General features: G+C 36.6%; 1 protein-coding gene and 1 pseudogene across 1 annotated transcript; both read left to right on the forward strand.

Moving 5' to 3' along the window:
* Nucleotides 1–2406: 2406 nt before the first annotated feature.
* LOC125591962 overlaps nucleotides 2407–23663 on the forward strand; it is a 46659-nt pseudogene continuing 25402 nt past the window's right edge.
* Nucleotides 9498–10271, forward strand: LOC111213309. The gene has a single exon (XM_022715034.2). The coding sequence runs from the start codon at nucleotides 9619–9621 to the stop codon at nucleotides 10066–10068; it is 450 nt and encodes a 149-aa protein (XP_022570755.1). The 5' UTR covers nucleotides 9498–9618; the 3' UTR covers nucleotides 10069–10271.

Raw genomic sequence — 23663 nt, forward strand, 5'->3', positions numbered from 1 at the left:
TAATTCGGGTACAAATCGGTTCTTATCGGATCTGGTCTATTCGGATCGTTTCTTATTGGGTTAGAGTCGGGTTCGAGTATTTAAGATCTGAAAATGACATAACATACCTAATTCCATCAAAATTAGACATGACATACCTAATTGGGAAATTGCCAAAAATACCATTTTCAAAGTACCACTTTTCATGTTTACACTAACCATTTTTACCCTCATCTTTGATGAATGATAAAAGACATTTATAACCTTTTGATTAACTTTGACAAAAAAAACATATAGTTAACTAATCTAAACTTCAAACATCAATTTTAAACCCTAAATCATCAACTCTAAACCCTAAACCATGAAACATCAACTCTAAACCCTAAACCATTAACCCTAAACCTTCAAATCTAAAAACTAAAACATCAACTCTAAACCCTAAACGTAAACCCTAAACCCTAAATCTAAACTTAAAACATCAACTTTAAGCCCTAAATCATCAACTCTAAACCCTAAACCATGAAACATCTAACTCTAAACCCTAAACCGCGAAACATCAACTCTAAACACTAAACCTTCAAATCTAAAACTTAAAACATCAACTTTAAACCCTAAACGTAAACCCTAAACCTTAAACCCTATATTTTTCTGAAATTCGAACCCTAAACCCTAAAACATCAACTCTACGGTTTTAGGGTTTAGAGATTAGGGTTTAGGGTTTAGAGTTGATGTTTTAGGGTTTAGGGTTAATTTCTTAGGGTTTAGGGTTTAGAGTTTACTTTTTAGGGTTTAGGATTTAGTGTTGATAGTTTAGGGTTTAGTGTTGAAGTTTAGGGTTTAGGGTTTAGAGTTGATGTTTTAGGGTTTAGAGTTGAAGGTTTAGGGTTTAGGGTTGATGTTTCAGGGTTTAGGGTTCGTATTTAAAAAAATAGGGTTTAGAATTGATGGTTTAGGGTTTAGAGTTGAGTTTTAGGGTTTAGGGTTTGAATTTAGAAATTGTATAATTCGAAAAAAAAATAAAAAAAATATTTTTTATTTTTTTAGATTTTTTATTTATTTAAATATTTAATTATTATATATATAAAGAATAATGGTATAAGAGTCTTTTGTCGTTTAATGAAGAAGATATTTTTGAAAATGTCTTTTTAGCGGTGATAAAAATGAAAAGTGGTAGCATAAAAGTGGTAAACATGTTATTTCCCCTACCTAAGTCCATCAAAATTAGTTGATATTTGTCACATATATCTAAAATTTTACAAAATAACTTAAATAAAACTATTAATAAGTAAAATAAAATATTTTTTTAATCTAAATTTTACATTTTAAAGCTTCGTATTACTTAAAAAAATATTACAAAATAATAAAAATATTGTTAACAAAAGATATTTCAACTAAATCATAAAATAATATATATAAAAATAGAACACATAAACATCATAGTTTTAGATATACATGTTTTTAATTCGGGTACAAATCGGTTCTTATCGGGTCCGGTCTATACGGGTCGGTTCTTTTTGGGTTCGGGTCGTGTTCAAGTATTTAGGATATTAAAAAGACATAACATACCTAATTCCATCAAATTTAGTTGATATTTGTCATATATATCTAAAATTTTACAAAATAACTTAAATGAAATTATTGATAAGTAAAATAAAATATTTTTTAAACTCTAAATTTTACATTCTAAAGCTTCATATTACTTAAAAAATAGAGAAAATGACTAGGATAGCACTAAAATTTTTTTTGTCACAAATATAGTCTCTAAGAATAAAAATAACCAAAATAACACTTAATGTTTTATCAAAAGAGATAAATATATACTTATACCCCAATGGTAAATTAATTTAGACATTAGGGTTTAGAGTTAAGGGGTGAGATTTTGAATTTAGGATTTAGGGTTTAGGGTTTAAGGTTTAGAGTTTAGGGTTTAGGGTTTAGAGTTTAAAGGTGCGGTTTAGGGTGTAGAGTTTAGAGTTAAGGGGTCGGGTTTAGGATTTAGGGTTTAGGGTTTAGGGTTTAGGATTTAGGGTTTAGAGTTTAGGGTTTAGTGTTTAGGATTTAGGGTTTAGAGTTTAGGGTTTAGGGTTTAGAGTTTAGGTTTTAGGGTTTAGAGTTGGGGAGTGGGGTTTTAGGATAAGATTTCAAATTTTGAAAAATAAAAAAAAATTAAACTTTTCAAAAGATAAAATGATATTTTAGTCGTTTTAGTTTTTGAGGATTATTTTTGTGACATAAACTTAGAAATGTGCTATTTTGGAGATTTGCCCTAAAAAATATTACAAAATAATAACAAATATTGTTAACAAAAGATATTTCAATTAAATCATAAAATAATATATATAAAATAGAACACAAAAACATCATAGTTTTAGATATACATGTTTTGTGGAAGCCCCTTGGTCCAGTGGTGTGACCAAGGGTTCATTAATGCTTCTACACCAAGAGGTCTGAGTTTCAATTCCCGGAGAAGGCGAAATTATGCGAATTATAGGAGAAAAGACTTACAAGAGATCTGCAGCATGACACAAGGAGTACCGTCAAGCAAGGATTCCATAGGGCGGATGTAGAATCGTCGGCGTTAATCCTCATACGGCAGGTAGAATTGTCGGCTGTAGAATCGTCTGTAATATTTATCATAGTTGTAATAACATAATTATCCAGCGCTAAAAAATAGATATTCATGTTTTTAATTCGAGTATTAATCGGTTCTTATCGGATCCGGTCTATTCGGGTCGGTTCTTTTTGGGTTCGGGTCGGGTTCAGGTATTTAGGATCTGAAAAGAACATAACATACCTAATTCCATCAAATTTAGTTGATATTTGTCATATATATCTAAAAATTTTACAAAATAACTTAAATGAAACTATTAATAATTAAAATAAAATATTTTGAAACTCTAAATTTTACATTTTAAAGCTTCATATTAATTAAAAAATATTAAAAAATAATAACAAATATTAACAAAAGATATTTCAACTAAATAATAAAATAATATATATAAAATAGAACACAAAAACATCGTAGTTTTAGATATATATGTTTTTAATTTCGGGTACAAATCGGTTTTTATCGGTCCGGTCTATTCGGGTCGGTTCTTATCGGGTCCCCGGAACTTGATTTGCATTTTTGCTTTGTTTTCTCTATACAATAGATCTACTTTTAAAAAAGAAAAAGACTGGTGACTGGTGGTATCTCTTTCAACACCACAGCACCTTTGACTCACATTGATGAGAAGCTCTGTTATCAAATCCTGTATGAATACAAAATCCACAATGCTGAGGTACGATGTTCCAACTTTCATCTTGTATCCGTTCAGTCTCAGACAAGCTTCTCGAGGGTTTTGTTTGAGTGTTACAAGTAGAATTCTGAAATATTTCAGACAGACGTCTAAATGAATTTGTTTCCTCGTTTCCGTACTGGATTGGTTAATTTTATTATGTGATTCAGTTAGTGGCTATGATCGCTTTGACTTTGTCTGATTTGAGAAACCCATCACGTCAATAACGTCACGTTTATGCATGTGTGCTCAGGAATGTTTACTTACTCGGTACTTAGATCAAGTATCGGGTTTAGTTTATTGATTTTGATTATTGCTTCAGAATCATTGTAACTTTATCCATTTGGCTGTTTTTGATTGATTGCATAAGATTCGAGTCTTGAGTCAGAGTTTGAACAACATAATTGATTACTCTCTGTGTTTGATTGTTGCAGAATTATATGTACAAGTAAAAGATAGTGTTCAGGGTCAATGGGAATATCTGCAAGATTTCAACTTCAGTAATCTCGTTATTAAACTCGGGTGGATGATAGTAGTTTGATAATGAGAAGGATTTGTATTATATTGGGAATCTATAGGAGGTATGTAGCTTGTTGTGGATCTCTAGATTCTAGACTTGTATATATTTCACTTCATTATTACCGTTTAGTTTCATTGTGCTTCATTGTATGAAACAGGGGAGGAGACTTCGTTGTATGAAACAGGGGAGGAGACTGGAGAACAGGAGGAACATGTCACATTGGAGACATTGCCTGATATTGTGATCGGCTCAAGCTCCACTGATGAATACTGTGAACCGCTCAAGTTACTTCCGTTTTGAGTCAACGCTTGTCCTTGTTGGTCTCACAACACCCCTCTTGATTCTTCCGCCACTGCCTCATCCCTCGTTTGTGCTGCTTCTCATTCCTATTGGGATTGTGTGTTGCTTACGGTTCTTGATATAAAAACGTCTTCTTCTTCTAATGCAAAACATGTAACAAAGAACTTATATCTAACGAACCAAAAATGGCAGTTTTGTCTATTGTTACACAAGGTTTCAGGGCAAAAAAATTTGTATAACTATTTCATTTGTAAAACTTGTTATATGAGTACACAAATACATGAATTTGTCAATAGTAATGGTCCGAAGATGGGATCAGATGTGAAAATGGTAGGGAAAGATATACATTAGAATTCGGCCAAAAAAATCACGTACTTTGCACGAATTGCCAAAAAAAACCTGGACATATTGGCTGGTCAATAAAACACTGAACTTTTGTTGACTTTTTTAGTTTATTAAAAACTTACGATTGACTGGCCAGATTAACACACTGTTAACTGAGTTAACAGATAATTTAGACGACATTAAGTTGACGTTAATTTTGGGTGTTAAAGTATACGACGTCGTTTTATATATCTTTGTTATTAAAAATATGGGCTTCCATCGAATCGAACCCGTGCACTCGAGTTTAATGGTAAGGGTTTTTGCCACTGAACTAGTGAACTTTGCAATAGATTTACGAACAGAGTTCTTTTTATTGTCTTCGAATCCGAGTTAAATGAATCAAAAAGAAACGACGTCGTTTTCTCCTCAGATGGCTATAAACCCTAAATTCTCAAAATCATAAATCCAGAAAGAACATCGCGATTCAAACTCGATTCTCTTCAATTTCTTCCTTAAGAATCTCGATTCTCACCTTTTCTTCTTTGAGTATCGCATGATGAGTTCGGGTTGTGAGGATTCGTCTGTGAATACGATGGGTATTCGTGGTATCCCGGAGCAATGCGGCTGTGGTCGAAGAACTGAGATATACACATCAAAAACGAAGGAAAATCCAGGAAGATCTTTCTTTAGATGCCCAACGTTTCGAAATGTAAGTGTTTAATTTGACTATGGGTGCAATTGATTGTGTTTAAGAAATTGTTTGAACATAAAGCTTCAATGGCTAAGTAGTGAGAAATTGTTTGAACATAAAGATTATGTTCATGATTTGTGTCCATGATCACTTGTATAAATGGGTAGATGAAGCTGTCTACGAAGAGGTTCACGATGCATTGCCTAAAGTTGAGTGCTTTGCATCGGGTCTGAGGAAAATTAAAATGGAGATCGACAGCCTCAAAACTGTGGAGGAAGAGTTGAAAAAAGATGTCAGGAAGCTGAATGTGATCATAAAAGTGGGTTTTCTGGTGGCGTCAGTTTCTTGTCTTGTGTTGATCATGAGAAATTGGCAACTAGGAATGGGTTGTCTTTGAATTGTGATATGTCTTGTGTTGATCATGTTTGATTTGTGAAATGTGTTGTCTTTGAATAGCTACTAGGAGACTATGTTTGTGTAATTCTAATGGTTTCAGTGATTTGGACTCATGGTTTATGTAAGTCTAATGTTTTAAGACTCTGTTTATGTTATGGTTAATGTAAGACTTTGTTTACTTCATTATTGTAAATCGATCATCACACAACAAAACAGAACAAAACAGCAACCATCATCATCACACAACCATCATCATTGTTTAACAAAACAGCAAAATAAAAGAAGTACATAAACCAGAAGACACCATCATCATCACACAACAAAACATAAGCATTCCGACAGAGACAACATCATCATCACACAACAAAACAAAAGAGTAGTTCTTGTTCCAAAAGCATTTAAAATTGATCTAAGAGAACCATCTTTTCCACACTCCTGTCTGTGATGCTTGTGAAGATTGGGGAACTTCCCATCGTGATGCTTGAGCTTGTGATGAGTGAGCTTGTGAGGATTGAGCTTGGGAGAATTGAGCTTGTGACTCTTCAAAACGTAGTCCCTGTATCATATAAATGAATTATCAATAACCTCAAAAAACTCAGACACATTACCAATAGCTAAAAAACTAAGACCCTTACCTGATATTTCCTTGGTCTGCCTCTTGGTTTCTTAGGTGGACTCGGAACAGAAGCGTTCTTACATGTATTCTTGTAGTGGCCTTCTTCTTTGCAATTAGAGCATGTCATAACTCTGTTCACACGGCTCAGCTTGGTAGTAGACCTTGTCTCATTGGCTCCCTTCTTTCTATCATGGTTTTTAGGCCTACCAGGATTGCCATTTCGATTAGGTGGTGGAATCACACCTAATCTATTGGTCTGAGGCCACTCTATCATCCCATTTACAGGACTGATCCCATAATTGTACGTTTCACGCCACTTAGAAGTTGTGTAGCAAGAAGCAACAAATTCAGAAAGTTTTCTTTTCGCACCAAGGATGACCTTAGCAGCATGGATGCATGGAATACCATTCATTTGCCAGCTTCAACATGCACAAGTCTCCTTCTCCAAACTCACAACATATGACTGGTCTTTATACTCCACCTCAGTCTCTGGCCCAATTGCCCATCGCAGTATACACCCTTTGGACTTCTTCTCAACCCTGTCTAACTCTTTATGTGTCTTCATGGTGAACCTAGTCTTCATGTGGGTATCCATCTTAGACCTATTGTAGTTCCTAGTCATACATTGGCGCCTTATCTCCTCTGACATGTCGAGCAGAGGCTTCTTCCTAGCCTCCCTGATGGTCTTGTTGAAGGACTCACACAAGTTGTTCAGATTATCATTGCAGTAGGAGCCTATCTTGAAAAAAGCTCTAGACCAAGTCTCTGGCTTTGTCTTTATCAAAGATGCATGTGCGCCTGGATCATAGTTCTTAAGCTCATCCAAGTTGTAGTTGAACATACCAGGAGTGTAGCTCCTTGCAATGAACCAGAAGAACCTCTGTAACCTTAGATCTTTTCCACATTTCCTCCAGTTCTCGTATATATGGCGACAACACTGCCTATGCTCAGCTTCTGGAAGGAGAGTATGAACTGCTTTCACTAATCCCTACAAGATCAGAAACAAAAAAAAATCAGAAACAAGAATCAAACATTCACAGAAAATCATGAAAACAAAGTGTTTACCTTTTGTTTGTCAGACATTATAACAAATCCTTTCCCATCTTCCAATCCCAAATCCAAGGCCAAACGCTTCACAAACCAATCCCAGTTTGTATCATTCTCTATCTCCACTACAGCCCAAGCAATAGGGACAATCCTATTGTCTCCATCTCTTCCGACAGCAGCCAACAACTGTCCCTTGATGTCCCATTTCAAAAAAGCTCCATCTAAGCCAATAACTGGCCTACAAGTCTTCTTACATGCTTCCTTTTGTGCTTCGAAACACATGTAGAGCCTGTAGAACCTCTGCTTGCTTCCAACTGTGGCTCCTGGTATGGTCTCAATGTCCATGGTTGATCCAGAATTGCTCCTGAAGATCTCTACTTGGTAATCCCAGATTTTATCAAAATGCTCCTCATGGGTCTTCCTCCTTTCTCTCATCAACTTCGTCTTGGCCTTAATGCACGAGTTTTCTTTGGCTTCCATCTGATACTCCCTCAAGATCTCAGCCTGTATCTCCTTCCCTGTGATCTTAGGATTCAGCCTTAACCTCTCAGCAAATAGACTTGCAATTGCTGACCTCTTAAGTATCCTGGAATGCCCTGTCTTCTCACACTTATGGTCATTGACGTATGTCTTTACCATCAACTTATGTTTCCTCTTATCATAAGAACAGTAAACCATCCAGGGACATGGATCCTCATAATCTCTCATCTCAGCAGCACATTTTGCACCCATCTTCAAGCTACTGGATCTGTAGTACTTGATGTTGTATCTGGTTTTGAGGGTATACCTGAGACAAGTATGCTTGAAGTCCTCAGCATCTGAAAATGTCTTGCCAAGCTGAAGGAGCTCCTCTGGAACAATGTCTGCTCTGTAAGCTTGCGCAAGTATCATCTCCTCTTCATTCTCATCATCTGATGACACATGATCAGGGATTTTATCATCATCCTATGCATCATCATCCCCTTCGTCTTCATCAACCTCACAGTCATCATTTCTTGCTTCATCACCAAACAGTACACCCAAATCTCTACAGTTTTCTTCCTCAATGCCAGCAATACCATTTTCATTCTCTAATTCAAGCCTACTATCTTCTAATTCTCGCCTACAATCATCTTCTATATTTCCAAATTCCTCTTCTTCACTTGGAGGATTCATCTCATTTGTCTCCCTCTGGAGACATTCTTCTCTGTCATCACCATCTACCTGATTCTTCTTCGAGTTTTCAGGAGGAGACACAGTTGACCCACCAGTAACCTTCTGCTTCTTCGATTGTCTAGGAGACGGAGTTGAACCACCATATGGTGTCCCACACCTCGTAACCTTCTCCGGAGATGACACAGGCGACCCATATTGTGTCCCACGCCTCTGTAGATGCCAACATCGATATCCCTTCAACTCTTTTACTCTTCCTCGATCTCTCTGGCGATGACAAACTCACAGAAGCACCGCGTTTTCCACCCTTCTTCGCCGATCTCTTTGGTTCAGACACACTCCCATCACCACCTTTTCCACCCTTCTTCGACTGTTGAACCACTTCTTCACTCCCACCACCATTTCCATCCTTGTTCGACTGTTGAACCGCTTCTTCACTCCCGTAATCGAAAGTCCTCAACGCTCCTCCCCAAATCATTACCTCCCTTCCATTCCTTGTGAACTTCGTCTTTATCATCTCCTCACACCACGAGACTACAGAGCCTTAGGTTTTTCACAGAGAAAAATCCCCAAATCGATTTGGGTTTCTGAGAAATTAGGGTTACGTTTTGTTTTATTTCAATCATCCACATCTTTTGATCAATAAAAAGAAATATGTATGGTAATCTTCTGAAAAGTCCACTAGCTCAGTGGCAAAAAACCCCTAAGGACCACGAGTGCAGGAGTTCGAGTCCAACCAACAACAATTTTAATTAAACAAAACGACGTCGTCTTGAGATTTTGTCTTAAACAAAACAACTGGATGAAACGACGTCGTTTCACTAAATGACAGTATTTAACGGTGAGTTAACATTGTGTTAATCTGGTCTGTCAATCGTAAGTTTCTTAATAAACTAAAAAAGTCAACAAAAATTCAGAGTTTTATTGGCCAGACTCGAATACAAGTTTCTTTTGGCAATTCGTGCAAAGTTCGTGATTTTTTTGGCCGAATTCTCATTCAAGATCATAAGAGACTTAAAGTCAGAGACTGACTTACGCAATGACTCTGCCTCTTTATTTCAGGAAAAAGGTAGTGGGCTTTTACTAAACTCCTCAACAGCACAGAACACTACAATCTCAAGGCCCACTAAAGGCCCAGAATGTAGGACGTAACAGAGTCGGCGTCTCGGCAGCAACCCTGGTTCTCTTTGCATTATAAGTTTATAACAAAGAAACCTGTTTAGAATCTACGAAGAACCTCATAGCATATTTTTATTCTTCGTGATATTGACCAAATTCCTCTGTTAATTGATTCCATAGGATCGAATCTCAGGGAATGGGGATCGCGTCATCCATCCAATTTCCGCCGGCAAAACCGGAGCAAGAGAAACCGGAAGATTTCAGTGATTGGCCATATCCGATGACAGCTAATGCAGAGTTGTTGATAAAGAACATCCATGGCTTGTTCCCACCGAGAGCGGGAGAATCATCAACTGATGAAGCCGTAGAAGCTAGGTATTTCGAGTTCTTGAGAGGAGGCTGTTGCAAAGATGTGGTTAAGGCTCTGGAAGATTGTGAAGGACCTCGTAGCACTAAGTGTAAGGAGATCGCTGGGATGCTGTTCAATTGTATGTATTCTCACCCTGATTACTATCAACCGGTTATTGCTGTGTTTGAAGCTTCTGTCGAACAGTTAGACAAGGACCTTAAGGTCTTTCGTGCAAAGAAACAAAGAGAGGAGAGCTTTGAGAAAGCTAATCTCTTTAAGGGCTTTAAGAGATTCTAGGGGATGTTTTTTTCTTCTTCTTAATATTGGATTTCAATACTTGTTTTGTTTGTTAATATTGCTTCAGAAACATAACAGCTTAACCAGAGATCAATTAAGCTCAAACCAAAACATTAATCAACTTTGTCATTCTTATCAGCCTCCATACATGGCCATATGATATTGTTTACCCTTTTTAATGTATATTTGACCTTATCTACTAACACATCAACTCCAAGAAAACCATCTATAAGAAGAAAAAACTATGGACTTTCATTTGTAACTGTCTATATGAGAACGTAGCTGGCGCTTTTGTATTGAAGGGCCTTTTAGTAGTGTGTCATATGTACATGTGAGGACCGGATGGCTGCGAAACCAATTTCTCTTAACTTGGTGATGGTCTTAAGAGATGTGGGTTCACCATCACTTGTCTAATAGTTTCCTTGGAATTGCTTGCATTCGTCTCCTGTTTTTAGGATTCCACTAGAGCACCCATCTGGTGACCCAAAAATTGAAAAAGATCCACAAATTTGAATGTACAGAGAATGATGTATGGATATAATTAACTTGTGAGAGCTAATGGAGAATTGTTGATAAAGAACATGCATGGCCTATTCGCGGGAGAATCATCAACTGATGAAGAAGCCGCAGAAGCTAGGTATTTCGAGTTCATGAGAAGAGGCGGCTGCAAAGATGTTGTTAAAGCTCTGGAGCATTTTGAAGGACCTCGTAGCACCAAGTGTAAGCAAATCATGGGGATGCTGTTCAATTGCATGTATTCTCACCCTGATTACTATCAGCCGGTTATCGCTGAGTTTGAAGTGTTTTACAAACTGTAAGACAAGGACCTCGAGGTCTTTCGTGCGAATAAAACAAAGAGATGAGAGCTTTGAGAAAGCTCAGCTTTTTAAGGGCTTTAAGAGATTCTAGGGGATATTTTTTTAAATAATGGATTTCAATAGTAGCATAATAGTTTTCTTTGTTAATTTTGTTGATGCCCATGAATGTTCTTTAGCTATTTCCTCACTTGAATATGATATGTTGCTTCTGAAACATAAAAGGTTTAGACCTTTATTAATAATTTACATCTTTGTTCTTTCACTTTGTGCTTAAGATTTATACTAGAATTTGTTTTACCACTACAGTTTGATGTGACTAACCCAAAATTATTTCATATCACATTTTGTGAAACATTAGTCAACTTTGTCAATCTTATCAGCCTCCATAAATGACCATATTGTTATGAAAATAACTGAAATTTTATTATATCGCGAGAATTTGAATAAGGGCAAAATTTATACCCGTAGAATTTTTAACACTGATAGAAAGAGTTTATTATAGAGAGAAGAGAAGGTTGAGGGATGATCTTCTAAACGATCGAAATCGATCGTTTATATAGAGAAAAAATCTACTGTGCAAATAGTGCAGCGGGCCCCATATCTTTTTATATTTCAAACATTACTGCTCCTCCTTTTGACTTTTGTAACACTCCCCCTTGGGGGCCGGTGTCACTATCCGCTCTCGCTTAACGTCTTTGTTGCCTCGTTAAAAACCTTTCCAGGAAAACCCAATGGGAAAAACCATAGTAAGGTAAAAAGAGTACAACCACGTAAGATCCCCCTCGAATGAACAGTCATAGATCCTTCTGATGGCGCATCCCAATGTTATGGATGTGTTTCCTGAATACCGAGGTAGGGAGTGATTTTGTGAAGAGGTCGGCTGCATTGTCGCATGATCGAACATATCTTACTTCAATCTCTTTATTCTTCTCGAGCTCTTGGGTGTATGAGAAGAACTTCGGAGGTATATGTTTGGTTCTATCACTTTTGATATATCCTTCCTTCGTTTGAGCAACACATGCCGCGTTATCTTCATATAGAATAGTTGGCTCCGTATTTTCGTCAATCCCACTGCTTGAACAGATGTGTCGGCTTATTGATCTTAGCCATACACATTCCCTACTTGCTTCATGGAGTGCAATGATCTCAGCGTGATTTGAAGAAGTGGCAACAAGTGTCTGCTTCTGAGAACGCCAAGATATGGCGGTGCCTCCAATTGTAAAAACATATCCTGTCTGGGATCGAGCTTTGTGTGGATCTGACAAATAACCTGCATCTGCAAAACCAATCATTTGACCTTTTGAACTTTTAGGATAAAACAAGCCTAAATCAGTTGTTCCTTGAAGGTAACGAAAGACATGTTTAATTCCATTCCAATGTCTTCGCGTAGGAGACGAACTGAATCTCGCTAAAAGATTAACGGCAAAAGATATGTCAGGTCGAGTACAATTTGCAAGATACATAAGAGCTCCAATTGCACTTAAGTATGGAGTTTCAGGACCAAGTATTTCTTCATTTTCCTCAGATGGTCGAAACGGATCATTTTCAACATTAAGTGATCTAACGACCATCGGGGTGCTAAGAGGAGTTGCTTTATCCATGTTAAAGCGTTTCAATACTCGTTTGGTATATGTAGACTGGTGTACAAATATACCCTTTCGAGAATGCTCAATTTGTAATCCTAGACAATATTTTGTCTGCCCGAGATCTTTCATCTCAAATTCTCCTTTCAGATAGTTTGATGCCTTTTGGATTTCGTTTTGAGTTCCAATAATATTAAGATCATCAACGTACACCGCGATTATCACAAATCCGGATGTTGTTTTCTTTATGAAAACACAAGGACATATAGGATCATTTGTGTATCCTTCTTTTGTTAAGTGTTCGCTGAGACGATTATACCACATTCGTCCAGATTGTTTTAACCCATATAATGATCTTTGCAATTTTATTGCACATAACTCTTTAGGTTTGGAACTTAACGTTTCTGGCATTTTAAATCCATCTGGGATTCTCATATAGATATCAGTATCTAATGATCCATATAAATATGCCGTAACGACATCCATGAGACGCATTTCTAAATTTTCATTGGCCGCTAGGCTCATCAGGAATCTAAATGTGATTGCGTCCATAACAGGAGAATAAGTTTCCTCATAATCAATTCCTGGCCTTTGAGAGAAACCTTGGGCTACAAGACGAGCTTTGTATCTTGTAATCTCGTTTTTCTCATTTCTTTTTCGGACAAACACCCATTTGTACCCAACAGGTTTTACATCTTTGGGTGTGAGCACAATAGGTCCGAATACATTTCGTTTGTTAAGCGAATCTAATTCGACTTGAATTGCATCTTTCCATTTTATCCAGTCATGTCTCTTTTGACATTCATATACAGACTTTGGTTCTGGATCTTCGTTTTCTTCATTTATTTCCTTTGCTAAAAGGTATGAGAAAACGTCATCAATATCATCCATCTCATTTCGTTTCCATATCTTTCCATTATGGATGTAATTGATAGAAATCTCGTGATTTCCTTCAGATTCATGATGCTCTATATTGTCGTTAGATTCACAATTCGCTTCTTCCAAAATATTTTCCGCTATTTTGGGAGTATCATGCTTTTCACATTCCTTACGTTTTCTAGGAAGTTTATCCTTTGAACCAATAGGTCTACCGCGCTTTAAACGTGTTCCTGATTCACGTGTATCAACTGCCGTTCCACCATTTTGTGGTATTTCAATACGAGCAGGAGTATTTGCAGCGGGTATATGTGATTTAGTTACCATTTTGGTATCAGCAAATGCATCAGGTAGCTGATTTGCTATATTTTGTAAATGCATGATACGTCGAACTTCTAGTTCTGACTGTTTCGTAGGAGGATCAAGGTGTAATAACGATGGTACACTCCATTTGATCTCTTTTCCTACTTGTTTATTGTCTCCCCCTAGAGTTGGGAATTCTTTCTCATTGAAATGACAATCGGCAAATCGTGCCGTAAACACATCACCAGTTTGTGGTTCTAGGTATCTTATTATTGATGGAGAATCATAGCCAATATATATTCCCAACCGTCTTTGCGGTCCCATCTTTGTACGTTGCGGTGGTGCTATTGGAATATAAACCGCACAACCAAAGATTTTTAGATGAGAGATATTTGGTTCTTTTCCAAATGCTAACTGTAATGGGGAATATCTATGGTATGCACTTGGTCTTATCCGAATTAGTGCTTCTGCATGCAAAATAGCATGTCCCCATACAGATGTTGGGAGTTTTGATCTCATGATCAATGGCCTTGCAATTAGTTGCAGCCGTTTAATTAATGATTCTGCCAAACCATTTTGTGTATGAACATGAGCAACAGAATGCTCTACTTCAATCCCTGATACCATACAATAATCATTAAAAGCTTGGGATGTGAATTCACCAGCGTTATCTAATCTAACTCTTTTAATTGGATAATCTGAGAACTGTGCTCTTAATTTGATTATCTGAGTTAGAAATCTCGCAAATGCCATATTTCGAGATGATAACAAACAAACATGTGACCATCTACTCGATGCATCGATTAATACCATAAAGTAGTAGAATGGTCCACACGGTGGATGTATTGGTCCACAAATATCACCTTGGATTCTTTCCAAAAACTTTGGTGATTCTTTGTCAATTTTGGTTGGTGATGGTCTTATGATTAATTTCCCAAGAGCACACGCATCACATGTCATTTTATTACTTTGGTATATATCTTGGGTTTTTATTGAATGACCATGTGAGCTTTCAATGATTTTTCGCATCATTGTAGTGCCTGGATGACCAAGACGATCATGCCATAATGTAACATCTTCTGGATTTCTTTTGATCACAAGATGTGATTCTATAGCATCAATATAAGTGTGATGCAATCCAGAAGGAAGTTCTGGAAATTTTTCCAGTACAAGGCCTTTGCCTGATTTTTCAGAAGTTATATACAAATACTTCTTTCCATTCTCAGTTGCAGACTGAGTGTTATACCCTTGACGGTATATATCTTTGAAACTCAACAAATTTCTCTTAGAATTTGGAGAATATAAGGCATTATCTATGGAAAACTTTGTTCCATTAGGCAACATAAAGTTTGCCTTGCCAATTCCTTCGATCAGGTCTGTAGGACCTGATATTGTGTTTATAGTCATTTTTACTGACTTTAAAGTAGAGAAATATCTCTTATCCTTCAGTATAGTGTGCGTTGTGCCACTATCTGGTATGCAAACTTCTCTACCAATTTGTTTAGTTGTTGTTCCATTTGCTTTCTTATCCATTTCTGTAACACACAGTTAATATCAATAAAGAAAATAAACTTTCATAAGTAAACATATTATGCATCAATAACAAGTACACAATAATTATACATTAGATATTTTGAAATACAACATTATTTTGAAAGTGAAATACATAATATTTTATGGCATCACTAGGCATTATTAAGCTTGATCAGTACAAGCACTTCAATTATTTTGATGAGTGGCCTCGTCGAAATCTCCCATAAAGTCAGAGGATTCGAGGTATGTCGATGTTGTACCCACAAGGTGTTCATTGAGATTTACTTCCTTTGCCTTGCCTTTAATAGATTCTTGGTACAATTGGCATAGATGCCGAGGAGTTCGACATACTTGAGACCAGTGTCCCTTCGATCCACATCTGTAACAGATGTTCTCATTTTTATGAGTAGGGTTTTCTTGGGTTTCTTTCCCTTTTACCCGATCAGATCGATTCCATGTGTTGAATCCCCTTCCTCTTGGGTTGTTACTCCTTTCATGGTTGCGGTTAAATCGATAACCGCGACCACGATTGTGACCACGGCCACGACCACGCCCACGATAGGAATAATTTCCTTTTTCCGGATTTTTTATATCCGTTGCATTTGCCTCAGGAAATGCTTTGGTTCCCGTGGGTCGGGCATTGTGGTTTTTAATGAGGAGTTCATTATTTCTCTCCGCTATTATAAGCGCCACAGCGAGTTCAGAGAACCTCGTATACCCACAATTTCTATATTGTTCTTGTAGAACATAATGATTTTTGTGGAACGTTTGGTAAGTTTTCTCGAGCATTTCTGCTTCTGAGACAGGCTTACCGCAATAATCTATTTGCGCCGCTATTCTCAATATAGCTATTTTCATCATATTTGTACGTTTCCACTTTTTCAAAATCTTGAAATCGTAGATTTTTCCACTCATCGAGTGCATGGGGGAGAGTAATTTTCTTTTGGTTATCAAACCTCTCCTTCAGAGCTTTCCAAAGATCTAAGGGATCTTTGGTTCTCGCATAATCATGCGTAAGATTTTCATCTAGATGCCTTCTCAGAAATATCACGGCCTTAGCCTTTTCATGAGAGGTTGATATATTGCCGTCTTTTATTGTTCCGAGTATTTCCTCGGAATCTAGATGAAGCTCCATGTTTGTAACCCATGCCGTGTAGTTTGTCCCAGTTACTTCCAATGCCGGAAACTGAAGTTTCTCGATTTTTGCCATTTGTATTTCTAAAGCACATAAATAAAAATTATTAGAATATTATTAATATTAAAAGGAACCGTTTACATTAATCATGCAAGCAATTACAAGGAGAAGCGATGTAAAGAAAATTAAACCGATATTCATCTTAAATTCACTCGGAGTAAATTCTCCAACGAATAAACCATAAATAGAAACACAAATAAAAATGGCACATAAAAACAAAAGTGCGCGAATCATCTTTCTTGAAATGAAAAATCGGAGGAGAGCGATTTGAAATTTTTTTTTTGAGAGAAGATGAAATGTTTTGGATGATAAAATGGAGTGAAAATGAGTTGTATTTATAAATGAAAATTACTGTTCATGACCGTTGGAGAAAGGGAAAATTTTTGAAAAAATTTCTTTGTGACCGTTGGTGTTAAATCGAGTGCACTAAAAATCAGTCTGAAAATATCGTATTAAACAGTCAATCAAATCTATAAAATTTCATAAAAGTAAAAATTATGGCAATGAAATATTTATGTTATGACAACAAATCATGCGACGGCTCAGCCGATCAATGCAGAGTAATAAATAAATTATACGGCGGCTCGGCCGACCAATTAATAATAAACAGAATATAAGGCGGCTCGGCCGACCAATAAATAATAAACAGAATATAAGGCGGCTCGGCCGACCAATAAATAAATTAAATTACTAGTAAATAATATCGGCGGTATTCCGGCCATTATAACATGATATAAATAATAGTAGAGGCGGTATACCGACCTTTATAACAGGGTATAAATGATACAAATTAAATTTTACCGAATCGCAGAGTGATCGTGCTGATAACGTGTTATGAAAAGAACTGGAATTTTATTATATCGCGAGAATTTGAATAAGGGCAAAATTTATACCCGTAGAATTTTTAACACTGATAGAAAGAGTTTATTATAGAGAGAAGAGAAGGTTGAGGGATGATCTTCTAAACGATCGTTTATATAGAGAAAAAAATCTACTGTGCAAATAGTGCAGCGGACCCCACATCTTTTTATATTTCAAACATTACTGCTCTTCCTTTTGACTTTCGTAACACATATGATATTGTTTACCCTTTTTAATGTATATTTGACCTTATCTAATAAGACATCAAAGCGAGGAAAACTATCTATAAGAGAGAAAAAAACTATAGACTTTCATTTGTAACTATCTATATGAGAACGTAGCAGTCGCTTTCGTATTGAAGGGCCTTTTAGTAGTGTGTCATATGTTGTAACATGTGAGGACCGGTTGGCTGCGAAACCAATTGCTTTGAACTTGGTGATGGTCTTGAGAGATGGTTTTGACCGTTTGGGTTCACCATCACATTGCTTGCATTCATCTCCGGTGTTGAGGATTCTACTAAAGCACACACCTGGTGACCTAAAAATGAAAATATCCATAAATTTGACTGTACATAGATTTTTAGAAAAAGAAGAATCACTGAGAATAGAGGTGTTAGTTCCAAAAACTCTGATGGATCTACATGTGTTGGTTAAGATCTCAACGAACAAACACCGGTTTAACGTTTGTCAATTGGGTAACAAATTTTATCCTCTAAGTTTTTCTTTCTATATTTACTAGAGGGTTTTTCCGGGCTACGCCCGGATTTTTCCGGGCTACGCCCGGATTTTTCCGTATAATATTATTAAATTGAATCAAACTTGCGTTTTTTAGTATTGAGATGGTTTTTTTCTGGTGAGATTGTATTGTAACTCTTTTTATATGTACATAGTAATGCATCTCTTTTTAAAAGGATGGTTATGGTTGAAATTCTTGATTCAACTGTTGTTATATTATTTTGGTAAATGGTGCTAGACGCAAAACTTATAGGAATGTGTGCTTACATATATAGTTACTTGTATTACTCAAAAATATTTAAACCATCGAGAAAGCAAAAAACAGGTACATCTTCAGTACTCTGCTCCAGACTATATAGTAACTACCTCTATGACCATAATATTCATATAATAAGTAACTTACAGGGATTGGGGAAACAGCAAAGCAGCTCTTTCTCTAGGATCTCTGTGGTAATAGTTCCCGAAGTAAAGAAACGTAGCATAGTACCACAAAGGTGTGAAGACAAACCCCAGAAGAAAGCTATTGATTATCAAAGATAAGAAGAAATCAGCGTTGGTCTTTTAGACCGATAAAAAAACGGAATAAACAAAGAGAGTACATAAGCTACTCACAAGAGCCATCCGAGTCCACAACCAAAGCAAGAAAGAGGGTTGTCAAATACTCTAGTTTCCATGTCGTCTGCATCTTGATAGCTGCATATCTCCTCTTTCCACAACCCATCGCTTCTAGTAAAAACAGAGACGCATTATCTCTTTTTAGTTCATGGTCAGTATATGTTGAAATCTTATAATTATCCTAATTTGTCAAGCACTTGTAAGCAACTGTAACACCTACTATATACTCAAGCATTTAAAGAAATATTTTGACTACATCACTGATCCCATTCTTATACGTATTGTTAGGTGAATTTACTCTTGACTTTTTTTTGGATCTAGACAATAATACCATACCAAAAAACTACGGTCTTTTACACTACAACAGTTTGTTAGAGGATTCGGAAGGTCTTTTACCAAAAAACTACGGTCTTTTACCATCCAAACCCATATGTGATTTTACAAAAAGATCATATATTAGTCGCATTCGTTAAAGAGTGATGGACCTAATAAAAAAAATCAGTTCGCTGCTAAACTAATACAGCCTTCTACGTCCTCTTGCTCCAGTTGTGTCATCTGCAAAACCCATAGATAAGGAGACCTCTTCCTATAGGTTCTTCATCACCTGGTAGAAAAGGAACCTCCTTCTGAAGCATCAAGAGTTGGTAGATGAGGTTTGGGAAGATCAGGTTTGTGTCCCAGTCTGTTTTACGGGTCATCTCGATCACTTGGTCATACACAAGATGACCAAAGTTATTTGGCTTGCGATTGGCAACAACATAAAGAAGACGGAGTCGGTTTTTCATCATTGTGTCAGAGTCAGGACCTGGAAGTCAGTTCAGTTCACAAACGCGGTATAGAACTTGAAAAGGATTGATTAAAGAGTTGAGACTGAACCCCGTCCATCCGGAGCATTGGCCTCCAGTGAGGTGTGAGATGGTTTGCTTCAGAACAACTTCTATCCACCCAAAAGAGTGCTTAACAGATGGTGTCATCATCAATTGGTTGATCACATAAGGGGTAAAGCGGTACACATGTCCCCAAATGAGAGCACCTTCATCATTGAAGGGTTTGTTTGAGATAAACTCTCTAACAACTCTGGGGAAGAACGGATGCACATGCATCACAGTGTAAGACCATCCTATGCTATTGATAACCCTAAACGCATCATCTAAAGAAGGGTCCTTAGGATCTAAAGAACCTTGAAGCGCAAAGCCTCGGAGAGAAAGATAGAGGTACCCGATAGCGGCTTTGTGATTATGATGACGGCGAGAAGGACCTCCGATGGCCGGAACAGTACTGGAAAACAACCGTCGGCTTCTTTGGAGGCACTCATCGAACGATTTGAACAGAACTTGAGGTCGGTACTGATGGCGTTCTCCGAATGAGTAATCGATCTCACTGAACCTCCGACGTCTTGTTCGATCAGTAGAGGAATGTCTCGGTTCTGTCATGGCGGTGACTTTTGATGTGATTGCAATCGAGAGATGGAGGACGAAGGTTCCCGACTTTCCCTCGTTAAGAGGAAGGTGAAGCACTCAAACTTCCCAATTGAAATCGAAAACATTTGGGCCGTTTTCGTATAAAATTGCAATTGGGCCTGACCCGAGATTTAGTTGGGTTTTGGATTATTATGGTTTACTTTGTTGTGATTTAATAATGGTTCAGTTCATTTCCATAATTTAAATTAAAATCATCTAATTACGTGATACGAATTATATTATATGTTTTTGTAGTTTATTTTCTTAATTCTGGAAATAACAAAATCATAAACATTCATTTTACAAATTTTTAGTTAAGTTTTATATGGCTGGAACAAGTATATGCATCTAGATAATTCAATAAAAAATATCGTTAAAAGTTAAGATTTCTAAAGAATGATATTAAAATATTCTATGAGTAGTATCTGTCATCTTGCTTAACTTATATAATAGTGTCTTTATATAGTTGCAACTAAAATTATTTGTTGTAGAACTATGGTAATTAAAGATGAGGAATACGGAAAATAGTTTATTTATATATTTGTAAATTATACATAAATTAATAAGATAGTAATGTTTTTTTAAAACGCACGTGACTAAATTAATAATCTCCATATGTATAAATTATGTATAAACACATAAAAACTCTACTGGTGTTTTCATTATAAACTTATAAATGACGACTACCTTAAGATATTATATCTCTTATATACTAAATCACAAGTCACATAACCAACAAAATTTTGACATCTGGATTATGTTTTTCAAAAAAAAAGTTAATTATAATCTACATGATTAAAAATCTAAGCCATTTACAAAAATAATTTATTTAGAAAAAATAATTGCCTAACCAAAAAAACTCAACGAGACCACTATCCCTAATTCCATGGCACAGTTTCAGTTGTTTTATTTTCTATATAATTTTCAAGTAACTAATTTTTATCCATCTTCTCTCTTTCTCTTAATCGTTTCTTCTCTTCACCATTTTAGCAATAAAAATCAACAGAGCATTATGACTTCTTTTTATTAAAATCCATTTTTCTCTGCTTCTCAAAATGATACTCTTTTTTTCTTTCATGTACGATTCATTTTGAACTTTTTTAAAAGATGATTCATCAATGGAGATATGGACAAGGAGTTGCAGTTGCGAAATAGATTTAGAACTCAAACTATGGAAATGTAAGTAAATATTTTACCACTTCCGTTCGGTTAACATATAATGTTTTATTGTTATTCAGTTTTGTTTGGGTGAATTTTTAAGTTTATTATGGGTATTGAAAAAAAAGAAAAACTAGAGATCATCTTCGCATTAAGGAACGTGAAGGTAGTAATGATGTGTGGAATGATATAGAGCAAAATAAGAACTAGAGATTAAACTAATAATTGTAAAAAAAAAGAAGGTATTTTAGTACAATGATTATTATAAGTTGTTATAGTTTTCTAGATATATTATCAGCAGTTTATTTATTTTATTTTTTATTTTTTTGTGACCGAGTATTATCAATAATTTATGGCTTTATACAAATACACATTAACACTCTTCTAGATATATTATCTACATTCTACGTGATGTTAGCATATTTTAACAAGAAAATGCAGTGTTAATACATGTTAAAGATTTTTAAACTTAAGGAATTATTACCCGTACATAGTACGGGGCTAAACACTAGTTTGGAATAAATATTAAATATTACAAAACTATTATAGTGTTTTTTAAAAAAATAGACATAGTCCACACTACATATTCGTTACGCCATAAACAAAATTATAAACAACATACCTCCAAGTTAAAACATAGGAAGCCGGTGCCGAGCAAGTCGTCGGCTTCACTTACGATGGGCCAAAGGTTACTAATACGAACTGCTATTGGGGTTGGTGATATTTTTTGAACATGTCTGTGATGTTAGGAGTTTTCAAGCTCCTAAGACAAATGTTGTAGTATAGTGATTGTCGAACCAGTTCTGAGAGATGTGAAAGTACCGAGAATGCAAGTACTCACTTAATCTAAGTGCAACCAATGATTTAGATGAGTTTTAAACTACTACTAATACTAGAAAGCAATAACAAAATGATACTTTCTTGACTAAGGGAAAAGAGAACTCATGGGCATAGGGATTAGACCTTGGGTGATCAAGTATCGAACTAAGGATGGCAAATGATCAATCAAACTATCAACCTTAAGCCTAGACACAATTCTAAGCAAGCTCTATGTCTAGATAAATGCTCATTTGCTAACATATCTCAAACATCAAATGTCTTTGGTTGAATAATATGAAAGCAATCATTACTAACAAGTCTATTAGCTATCTTAGAATCTTTAACAACAAATGTCTTTGGCAAAGTATACTAAAAGCCTAGGAGAGTTGTCTCAGGCATTTCATCAAACACCTTTCGGGTGGGAAATGCCTATTGATCAACTTTTGAGTGGCCAACTCAGAAGATGCATTAGGAATACTCTACTAGCAAGGAACAAGAATGATCTACACTAAAACATCCTAGAACTAACCTAATCACCCTTAATCTCCCTAACCCATGAATTCAAAAGGTGATTACTCACTAATCTCCATGATTCCTCTTAAACCCATATTGGATTTCAGATTAATCATGTAGAGAAATAGATAAGAAATGAACAATAACACAAGAACATAACAATCAAAATCCAAGAGATGAACTTCTCAAGAGAGTTTTTGTGTATTTCTCAATAGATCCAAAGATAATCTGCCTCCAGGTGGCTTAGAGTACTTAACTTAGGTTTTTGCAATCTAAAAACAATAAAACAAATGACCAAAAGGCCCCTGAAATAACATAAAAATCGTCCAATCAAACACGCGGAGCGACCTAGCATAGTCGCTCCCAGGAGGTCGCTCCCGACGCTTCTTCGTGTCTCGCCCCGTCAAAACGCGAGCGGCTTGAGCTGGTCGCTCTGGCTGGGAGCGACCTTGGTAGGTCGCTCTGAGGGGTCGCTCCAGGATGCTCGACTTTGGTGTCTCCGGACGAGAGGACGCGAGCGACCTTGGTGTGTCGCTCCAACAAGTCGCTCCGGACTTCGGGAGCGACCTCAGTGGGTCGCTCTGAGAGGTCGCGCTGGGCTTCGTTTTGTGTCGTCTCGCCATGGAAACGCGAGCGACCTCGGAGCGTCGCTCTGGCAAGTCGCTCTGAGAGGGGTGTCTCACGATAGAAACGCGAGCGACCTCTCCATGTCGCTCTGGCTGGATCGCTACGGGATGTGTGTCACAGCGACTTCACGGCGTCGCTCCGGTGAGGTCGCTCTGGTGCGCTGCTCGTCCGTTGATCGCTTTAAACACTTCTTTTGAGCTCCAAATGCACCCAAATGCCTCCAAGAACTCCATGTGGTACTCCAATACCTGATAAAGACTCATGTATGCAAAATGCAACCTAAACATGGCTAAATCGTAGTCTATATGATCAAAATGCACATGGGTGAATGGATAAAACAATGTAAATATGCAAGATATCAGTCTGTTAGTAAATCCACTAATGCGAAAAGGTCGTCGTATCCATGGGTTTCTGTAGATGCACACATGTGTGTATAATCTTATCTCAGTAGATCATTGTTTAAAAATGGAGAGCACTTATGAGAGAGATTATATTACCTC

This window comes from Brassica napus, chromosome C8 (genome assembly GCF_020379485.1).
Source record: "Brassica napus cultivar Da-Ae chromosome C8, Da-Ae, whole genome shotgun sequence".
Taxonomy (NCBI): Eukaryota; Viridiplantae; Streptophyta; class Magnoliopsida; order Brassicales; family Brassicaceae; genus Brassica; species Brassica napus.